The 10,000-nt window shown below is 43.3% G+C and overlaps 1 protein-coding gene across 4 annotated transcripts in view; it reads left to right on the top strand.

Moving 5' to 3' along the window:
- LOC135094951 (metal cation symporter ZIP14-like) overlaps nt 1–9,453 on the top strand; it is a 13,094-nt gene extending 3,641 nt beyond the window's left edge. For all 4 annotated transcript variants that reach the window (XM_063995489.1, XM_063995491.1, XM_063995487.1 and 1 more), the window contains 10 exons: nt 67–218; nt 969–1,149; nt 1,351–1,519; nt 1,826–1,995; nt 2,371–2,391; nt 2,749–2,859; nt 3,251–3,487; nt 3,664–3,877; nt 4,169–4,356; nt 4,870–9,453. In XM_063995489.1, coding sequence (XP_063851559.1) covers nt 70–218; nt 969–1,149; nt 1,351–1,519; nt 1,826–1,995; nt 2,371–2,391; nt 2,749–2,859; nt 3,251–3,487; nt 3,664–3,877; nt 4,169–4,356; nt 4,870–5,022 — 1,593 coding nt within the window. In that variant the 5' untranslated portion in view covers nt 67–69 and the 3' untranslated portion in view covers nt 5,023–9,453. The remainder of the gene's footprint in view (nt 1–66; nt 219–968; nt 1,150–1,350; nt 1,520–1,825; nt 1,996–2,370; nt 2,392–2,748; nt 2,860–3,250; nt 3,488–3,663; nt 3,878–4,168; nt 4,357–4,869) is intronic.
- Nucleotides 9,454–10,000: the final 547 nt, after the last annotated feature.

Genomic DNA, 10,000 nt, shown 5'->3' with positions numbered 1-10,000 from the left:
AATAAAATCATCTTTATGCACAGGAAACACACACACACACATACTCACATGCTTCTTCCCCGGCAGGTGATGTGGTGCCCATGGAGGTTAGCAATGGTGGTGGTGGTGACGTGTGTGGTGCAAAGTGTGTGTGTCAGTGGCCAGAGCTTGCCACACCCCAGCACAGCAGAATGGAACAGCACACATCCACTCAACATCACAGACTTCCCCACTGTTCTGTGAGTCGTGTGCTGTGGCAGGTCTCTCCATTTGTCATCATTTGTCTTTTTTATTTAATTTTCTTCCTCTTTTCATTCCTACGTCCTCTTTTCACATCTCTTGTAATAATAATCATGGTAGTACACTTTTTTTTTTTGGTGTCTTTACAAATAGCACACTGGAACTCTATAAATTAAATCCTAAAAGTTTCGATTTGATGCACTCATGTCGTACAGCTGGTGTCAGAAAACGTATCCACATCTCAGAAGTAAAATAAGTACATATTAAAATTAACATGAATTATTAGTAGTAGATTGCAATTACTGGTTATCAATTTCGGGGTACTGTAGATGGTCGTTAGAGGTAGTTCACCATATTGGGAAAGATGTTTTTTGATGCCATTTCTTCATTTCCTTGGTGCTTTTCCTTCCCCTCATAATGATCTCGTTTGCCGCCTTTCCTTATCGTTCTTTTATTTCCTTAAGTATCTTTTTTTTTTCCTCCTCCTCCTTATCATTACTTCATTCCTCCAGCCTTTTTTCCTCCTCCTCTTCCTCCTCATTTCTTCATTTCTTAAACCTTTCCTTCTCTTCCTCCTCATCCCTCCTTCACTCCCCAAACCTTTCTCATTCCTTCATTTCCTAAGCCTTTCCTTCTCCTCCTCCTTCTTATCCCTCCTTCACTCCCCAAACCTTTCCTCCTTCTCACACGACCTCACCTGACCTCACACGACCCCACACACACACAACTAACTTCAGACCCTACTCCAGGTGGTATGGGTTCTCGTCCAACAAAGTCAACTTCACTCGGGCCGACCTGCAGCGCCTGGTGGAGTGCTCGCTGGGCCGCCACCAATGCCCGCCCCTCCACCAGGCACTCCCCTCCCTGGCGCTCTCCAGCTGTGATAAGGAGAGTGAAGGAAAGTCATCACACTGCCGGCTGCTGAAGGCTGTAAGTGTCTGGGTGTTTGGAAGACAGTGTGTGTGTGTGTGTGTGTGTGTGTTTGAGGGTGTAGGGAAGGTAGTGTTTGTGTGTGTGTTTGATTGGAGCTGTAGAGAAGTTGGAAGGTAGTGTGTGTGTGTGTGTGTGTGTGTTTGGAGCTGTAGGAAAGGGATGTGTATGTGTACTATCACTCCACCTCCACCCCGACAGTGCACAGTGGATGACCTACTCTCAGCGATAGACCACGATGAGGAGAGCCTGACTGTGGAGGACCTGAGGGAGCTGTTGCCGGTTATTATCTACATGGGGCAGAAGGGGGATTCCTGCACCGCCCAGCAGCTCGCCATGACCCCCAAGAGCAAGCCCAAGCAATCCGAGGGTGAGCGGCTGTCTGTCTGTATGCTTGTCAGGGTGTTGGAGTGTATCTGTCTGCCTGTATGTTTGTATTGTGGTTTGTTGGGGTGTTGGAGATACATTTATGTGTGTGAGGTGAGTGTGTATGTCCGTGAGGAATTACTGAGCGTGTGTTTGTGTGTATGGAAACTGTGCAATAAAATGTAATAAGACCGATGCATATTTAAACACCGGCACCTCACTGAACATTTAATTTCGTTTGATATGCAAATTTCACTGCCCTTGATGATAAAATAAATAAAAATAAATTAAATGTATCTTGTGGCGGCAGTGTGGGGGTACGGCATCCTGTTCGTGACCCTAATCTCCGGGTGTTCGTTGGCGGGGGTGTCGGTGCTTCCGTTGATGGCTCACAAATTCTACCAGCAGCTGTTAACTCTCCTGGTGGGTCTGGCTGTGGGGTCCCTGGCTGCCTCGTCCCTCTTCCACCTCATCCCTCAGGTAGGTGATACCGGTGGAGGAAAGCCGCTCTCAGTACCAGTGACTGTAGTGTTATTTGTTTGTTTATTTAGGTTCGCTTGTGATTTGTGGTTTAGTTTTTCATGTTACGATTATTTTTGGTCATTTTCTATCTATTTATCTATCTATCACAGTTGTACAGGAGGCTGACAGATGAGGACTTGTGCTAATTGTTCGCGATTTGTGGTCTAGTTTTTCATTTTATGTATATTTTTCATCATTTAAGTTGTTTTGTATAATATGTTTGGTGTGGTTAGTAAAATATCTATCTATCTATCTATCTGTCTATTGGTCACAGCTTTGCAGGAGGCCGACAGATGAGGACTTGTGCTAATTGTTTCTCTTTCTTCCCTACAGGCGTTCAAATTGAATGTAAAGGTAAGGTGACGTGTGTTTGTACCTTACTGTACCTGTAAAGGGTTGAGCCAGCGCCATTACCTGCATCACACTATTTAATCCCATATTTATTTATTTATTTACTGTTATTATTATTTATTTATTTATTTCACTTTTTTTTTTGTGTGTGTATGTATGTATGTACACCAAATATTATGCTTTCATTAACACATCCTGCCTCTTACTTCTCCCTCCTCCCTGCCTCTTCCTCTCAGTTACCCTGCCTCACTCTCACTGCCTCTGTCTCTCGTACACCCTCCCTGCTATCCTCACTGCCTCTCTCCCCATCTCCCTCTGTCTCCCTGCCTAACTGTGCTTCACCACGCCTCTCCCTGGCAGGATGAGCACCACGGGTACCTGTTTGTGTCGCTGTTTGTGCTGGTGGGTGTCTGGGGCTTCTTCATGGTGGAGCGCATCATTAAGATCATCATCACACACCAGGCGCGGAAAGTGAGTCTGTTAATGGATCTCGTGTGTTTTTGTTTTTTCTATCTTCTTGATTTAATTTTCTCTCTGTCTATTTTCTTCCTTCTCCTCCTCCTCTACTTTGTCTTTCTCTGTTTCTTCTGTCTCCTGTTTCTTTGCTTGTACTTTTTGTTCTATATCTCTTTCTTCTCTGTTTCATTTTCCTTCTTCTCCTCCTCCTCTTCTGTTCTATTCTATTCTCTTCTCTTCTGTGTCAATGGTTCCTCTACCTTTTCCTTCTCTTCCTCTTCCTCCTCTTCTGTTTAATGTGCCAGCTCCTCATCTACTTTCTCTATCTCTTTCTCTTCCTCTTCTTAACCTAACCTAACTTAACCTAACCTAACCTAACTTAACCCACATCACTCACCTGCTGTAGGAGAAAGGCAACTTCCCTCCCGGCCAGTCAGACCAGGACATCCTCTGCAACAACATGAAGGACGTGCCGGCCGTGGAGCAGGGAAAGGTGCCGCCAGTGGTGTCTGTCAATGGGGCTGTCAGTCTGGGGAAGGCGGAGGAGTCCATCACCCCTCAGAGCTCCTGTGGGCCTGATGATGTGGATTTGATCTACGCCTCGCAACGACAAGTAATCCGCGCCTCGTTTGGCCATAATGAGGTGGGTGGTGGTGGTGGTGGTGGGTGGTTTGTTGTTAAAAGAGCTGTTTACTCTGTGTGTGTATGTATGTGTGCAGTACTTTAAGTGTGGAGGGCAGACTCATCCACCAACACTGACTCTCATCCACTCTCCTATCCACACCACAACCACCTGACCACCCTCGCCTCACCCCCTAGCGGCCAGACAAAGCATCTGCCCACACCCACGCGCTGGAGTTCCGTCAGGGGCAGGACTCTGTGATCCGCACTGTGGCGTGGATGATAATATTTGGCGACGGATTCCACAACTTCATTGACGGAGTGTCCATTGGTGCTGCGTTCTCCGAGTCCATCCTGACTGGGATCTCCATTAGTCTGGCTGTGATGTGTGAGGAGCTGCCACATGAACTGGGTGAGTGTGTGTGTGTGTGTGTGTTGTTGAAATGTGTGTAGTAGGTGTGTGTGTGTGTTGCTTGGTATGTCTTGGGTGAGTGTGTGAGAGTGTGTTGTTGTAGTGAGGAAGAGTGTGAAGCTGTGAGTGTGTGTTGTTGTACTTTTGTATGTCTTGAGTGTGTGTGTGTGTGTGTTTGAATCATTCATCACTCTCTACCTAACAGTCAGTAGGTCACCATTCTACCAGTCAGTCAGTCGGTTAGCCAATCACCACTCAGCACCAGTCAGTCAGTCATTCTGCATCCCGTAGGTGACTTTGCCGTGCTCCTCAATGCTGGGATGACGATGAAACAAGCCGTGTCTTACAACTTCCTCTCGGCCACCACCTGCTACCTGGGCCTCTTCCTGGGCATCCTGCTGGGGGAGTTCACCCAGGACAACACTGCAGTCTTCGCCGTTGCTGCAGGAATGTTCCTCTACATCGCTCTTGTGGACATGGTGGGTCTTCTGATTGCCTTGTGGAATACCTCTGCATGGTGCCTCATCTCCACTACTTTCAGAAGGCTCTAGTTGAAGTTACACATGTTTTTAAGGGTGTTTTTATGGTCTTAGTGACAGATTGACAAGATTTTTACGTCAGCGACAGGAGAAATGAGAACAATACTAAGTTATATATATTTTGATGTGTATTATATTGTTTGCACACATACATTACTTCTGGCAGTCCATTTCTTTAATTTCTTGCTCCATTTGGAAGACTGTTTCTGCACGTCATCTCTATGTTATATTCTTGCTGTCATCAGTGTTGGGATTCCTTGGACACAGATCATATACACCTACCACTTACATTCCTGGTCCACATATGTACACTACAACCATGTCTCCTCTCCTCAGTCTTCTCTGCTGTGTGGGTCGTCATAACTTCTCTTGTCAATCTTCTCTTCAGTTTGGGTGATCATAACTTCCGTGAGTCATCCTCGTCAACACTCATGCCTCACCCTTCCCTCTCAGGTGCCGGAGATGAATGAGGTGGCCAGCAAGGCAGCAGAGGGTGGCTGGAGGAGTGCCATCCACATCCTCATGTACCAGAACCTCGGCATCTTCATCGGCATTGGGTCACTCTTCTGTCTGGCATACTTTCAGGACAGCATGGTACTTACTTAGCTGTGCGAGTCCCCTTGTCATCTGCCGCCTCCCCTGCGTCCCTCCCTGCGGCCTTCTCTTCACCCCACATCACCCCTGTTGCAGCTCAGCGCCTCAGATCCCACCTAACACTAAACCCATTCCGCTATAGAGGGTTACTTTGTTGTGTGTGTGTAGTGGTGAGCCGAAGGGTGTGGTGCTCCTGTTGGTAGACTTGTTGAGCACCTGTTCTCTCCTGCCAGGGAAGGTGGTGTTGAGGGGAAGTGTGTGGGGTGTTGCAGTGTTGCGGGTACTGTACTATTGCAGCTGCTGGTGAGTGTGTGAGGCAGTTATGTACATGATGAAGTCTGTTTTTGTACGAGTCTTAAAGTGTTAGGTGCGTGTGGGTGTGTGTGTGTGTGAGTATGTGTGTGTGTGTGTGGAGCACCTCAGACCTTGTAGTGGTGCTGAGTACTGTGTATTATAACTCATAGTACTACCTAACTTTTGGTATCAGCTTCCTGTATCCAAGTAGGGATTATTACACGATACAGATAATATTGATACAAACCTTCTTAGTGTAAAGCCTAGGAAGTCGCCCTGTGTATTCCCAGTTTAGCGTCACGCCCAGCTGTGTGTTTCCCGGCACTGTATGCACCACTGCTGCAGAGAAATGCCTGTGTTGTAGAGGAGAGAGTGCACAGCTCTGTCTTGGCTCCAGCTTGGCACTGGTACAGCTTCAGCCCGGCTCTGGCACAGCTCCCAGGAAGCATGGAGTCCCAGGGTGAGGAGTAAAAGGGCACTGTCTGAGAGGAGGTCTGTGTGCCGGTGCTTCTCTGCCTCAACGTAGAATGTTTTACTGACTACTTGTAATAGAGGGAGAATTTTGAAATTTCTCCTCACTACTGTGATTGAGCGGAGGCTGACGGGCAGAACTGGCACTCCTGGTGACTTGGATCACCAGGAGTGAGCCGGGAGATACAAGTACGTAATTGTGATGTTAACCAGTTCTTTGTGAAAATTAGAAGTCATCCTTTCTTTGCTTTCATGTCCAGTTCCCGCTGTGTGTCGGGGCTGGACGGCGACCCTTAGTGAAGAACTATGGTTTGGACAATTGGGAACAGTTACCATGAGTGGATGGCCCCTTCGACCCCAGACTGTGGCCAGGATCTGAACCTAGGCATCCAAGTACCCCTCGGACCCTTGAGTCACCCCAGTAACCTGTAGTTTTGTTAATTTCTCAGTGGTTCCTTTGCTGTGTTCCTTGTGAGCAATACAGGAAGATATCTCGGTCACCCTTAGTTCTGTTCGGTGTTCTCGGTGTTTGATTCACTGTGTTTCAAATATAGCGGGTGAATGGAATGGATTCAGTAATCAAGTTAGTGCTAAGTCTTTAGGCAAGCGAGTTTTATAGAGATACTGCCACGTGTAGGCCTGATGGCTTCTTGCACCAACCTTTGCGTTCTTTCAATCTTTTATAGTGAGGGTTCCTGACGTGCCGTGTCCCTCTGGCCTGCCTGTTGCCACTAAGCAGCCTGCAGCTCACATAGCCCTGCCTTGGGGTGCCACATATCAGCTGTAGGATTTGCAGGGCTCATTACATACCCCCATTCACCACCTCATGATTGTTTGTCCTTATTTCACTCATTATCAGGCTTGAATTTCTTGCAGGATTCTCATTACATACCAAAATTCAACACCTCATGATTGTCTGTCCTTTAATCACACATTATCAGGCTTGAATTTCTTGCAGGATTCTCATTACATACCAAAATTCAACACCTTATGATTGTCTGTCCTTTAATCACACATTATCAGGCTTGAATTTCTTGCAGGCTGATTACATACCCCCTTCACCTCATGATTGTCTTAGTCCCTCCTCTCTGCTGTGAGTCACCTGCAGCTAGTGTTGGCAGCCTTTGTGGGGGTTACCCTTGCGAGTTCAGCATCCAGGAACCAGTTAAAAGAGGCTGGTGAAAATTTTAGGGAAGATTAAGGGAAAGAGTGAGGAGGGATGGGACTGGTGAACTGCATTATGGGAGGCACAGAAGAGGATGCAAGGGACAGAAACAGCTGGAGGAGACTGGTATGTGGTGCAAATGTGAGTAATGAGTAATAATAGGCCTGATGATAATTATGGAGATGATAGTGGACAGATGTGTGTGTGTATGTGTATGTGTGTGTGTTAGTACTGAGTTTTGATGTTATCCAAAATTTAGTATGTATTTTATTCCTGCAGATCTTGACCCACACAAAGGTAATCACAAGAGGGCTGTCACTGATATTCTTATTTTTTAATTATCTATTTATTACTGATCTTAATAATGATGGATATAATTCTCAGTTTTGTAAGGATTGTGTTGTGTCAGGTGCAGTGCAGTGTTATTAATTTAACTTTTATCTACTCGTATTTACTTCTTACAGATCCTGATTATGATTGAAATACGTGTCTGTTATAAAATATGCCCTACAATATAATCTTACCTCTATTTTTTTTCATATTTACTTTGAATATATGTCATTGTTTTGAGATTATGCCCTGCAATATAAATTTTAGCTCTATTTTCTTCATACTTCCGAAATATGTCAGTTTTAAGATTTTGTCCTGCAATATAATCTTACCTCAATTTTTTTTCATATTTACTTTTGAATATATGTCATTGTTTTAAGATTATGCCCTGATTATGCTCTATTTTCTCATATTTACGTCTTACAGGTATTCATTATGAAAGAAATACTTGTTTGTGTTCTATAAGTTACGTCCTGTGAGGTGCAATACAGTGTTATCATTATTTTAACTTATATTCTTACAGATCTTGATAATTCACGACAAATCTCAAACCTAATCTAACCCAACTCGTATTTATTTCTTATATATCTTAATAATTTACAACTTCGTAATTATAAGGGGTGTATTTATTCAGAAAAAGACAAGCTGTGATGCGCATTAGTGATTACATAAACAGGACATTATAAAGGTGTACTGTAGACTGTTTGGGGGCTGCATTTTTTCATATTTACATATAACAACACCCAGCAGCATTTACCGCCCTTCCGCTGCATGTAGCGAAACACCGACAACATGCAGCGGTTCAGATGACGATTCACACTGCTCGTCCCTCATCATAAGCGAGGGTTCAGTGAGGCTCGTGTGACATTCAATATTCACAAAATGCTGAGGTTTTTACAGTTTTTGCCTCATAATCAAGCGTCCATTAAATCCAGGGGTTATTTGATGTGTCTAAAGTATTTGTCCAATATTCGCTATTTCAGGCTTTGCTATATTGGACAAACCGTCTGTTATTGATTTATTTAAAGGAAAGGCACCACAACCGCAGTCATCCATTGAAATACATATAATTTTACTGTTTATTAAAATACATAAACATACATTTTCGTGGTAAGACAAAATGCGAAATTGTATTATTCGTATTGAAAGCAGCAAGGCGTATTGGTGTGTGTGTGTGTGTGTGTGTGTGTGTGTGTGTGTGTGTGTGTGTGTACAGACGTAGCTAAGGAGTGCAATACATAGAAGGCAATATTTTGAAGGTGCAATATTTAGGTAGCAAACTCTATCGTAGGGAGGGGATGATATAAAAGAAGAGTTTAATACTACATATGTGATGCATCTAGGATTAGAAGGTTCTCAGCCACGGTTTCTTTTTTTTTTTTTTTTTTTTTTTTTTTTTTTAAGTGTAATGAAAATAATGATGTGGAGTCGTAAGCCCAAGATGTTAATTGTTCTGAATTCTCATGCATTTTGTAGTATAATGAAAAATGCCTAAAAATGTGTGTTGTTATATATATTTTGCAATTCCATAGTTTTTTATTATTTTTTTTAAGATGTTATATTTACTTTTTTATTTATTTTATTTATTTATTTTTTTTTTTTTATCCTTCGGAACTTGCTATTATTTATTTATTTTTTTCCACTTTAAGAAGCCACGTAGTTTGTTAATATCAAACATAAAGACTTTACAATGTACACCTATTAAAAGTTTACCACAATGTATAGAGTTGATCTTAAACACCAAACATATTCATACCAATGCATTACGTACGGCCTATATAGTTCGTGATAGGCGAGAGCGCTTTAAATATATTACTGCTCATCTACCGAGAGAGAGAGAGAGAGAGAGGGGGGGAAACCATAACTCTGTGCAATGTTTACGATCAAAGACCACTTTTTTTGAAACCACTTCTTTCAAAACGCTCTACTTATTTGAAGCTACACGGGTTCTTAAAGGGTCTTATTACGGTTCTAGAGACAGATTAACGTGATTTCTACATTATTAGCAGGATAAATGGTCTTTAGAACCCGGTTAGTCATCTCTGGCTTTTGAAAATGATGAGTGGGCAGCGTTGCGCAATACGGCTGAATGTTACGTCTGTTATCTCAGAGAAGATCCGTACGTGCTGTCCTTTGTTTCTGTGTTATAATGATGTTTTATCGCATCTAAATAAATGAACGAAGATTTTCTGGTGTTTGTTTGCCTATGGAGGTTCTTGTGAGGGTTACGGGACCTGTATGTGCGTATGTGTGTTATGACCAAAAGTTTCTCTCTCTCTCTCTCTCTCTCTCTCTCTCTCTCTCTGGACCATATTCTGAAACGCTGCCGCATCTCCACTACTTAAAAAAAAAAACCTTAATGGAAATTACAAGAGTTCTCAGGATTTTTTTTTTACGGTTATAGTGACAAATTAAGATTATTTTTACATCACTAACAGGAGAAACCCTTGAGAACCCGTCTAGTGATCTCTGTGACCTTTGAAAATAATCATGATGAGAATACGGATCTATCTATCTATCTATCTATCTATCTCTATCTATCTCTATCTCGCAGCAAAATTTCTAGCAGTGCCTAATACCACGCGGGGTGTCATCACGTCTCTGCTGGGTGATAAGTCTGATAAACGCTGGTCGTGTCGCGCAGCTGCCCTCGATGTAATGATAATTCTTTGCCAGCTGAGTTTTGAACCGTTACTAAGAAAACATTAAGATAAGAAGTTGACGCTTGTG

Source organism: Scylla paramamosain, chromosome 47 (assembly GCF_035594125.1).
Source record: "Scylla paramamosain isolate STU-SP2022 chromosome 47, ASM3559412v1, whole genome shotgun sequence".
In the NCBI taxonomy this organism is placed as follows: domain Eukaryota; kingdom Metazoa; phylum Arthropoda; class Malacostraca; order Decapoda; family Portunidae; genus Scylla; species Scylla paramamosain.
This window is presented reverse-complemented; position numbering and strand designations above follow the sequence as displayed.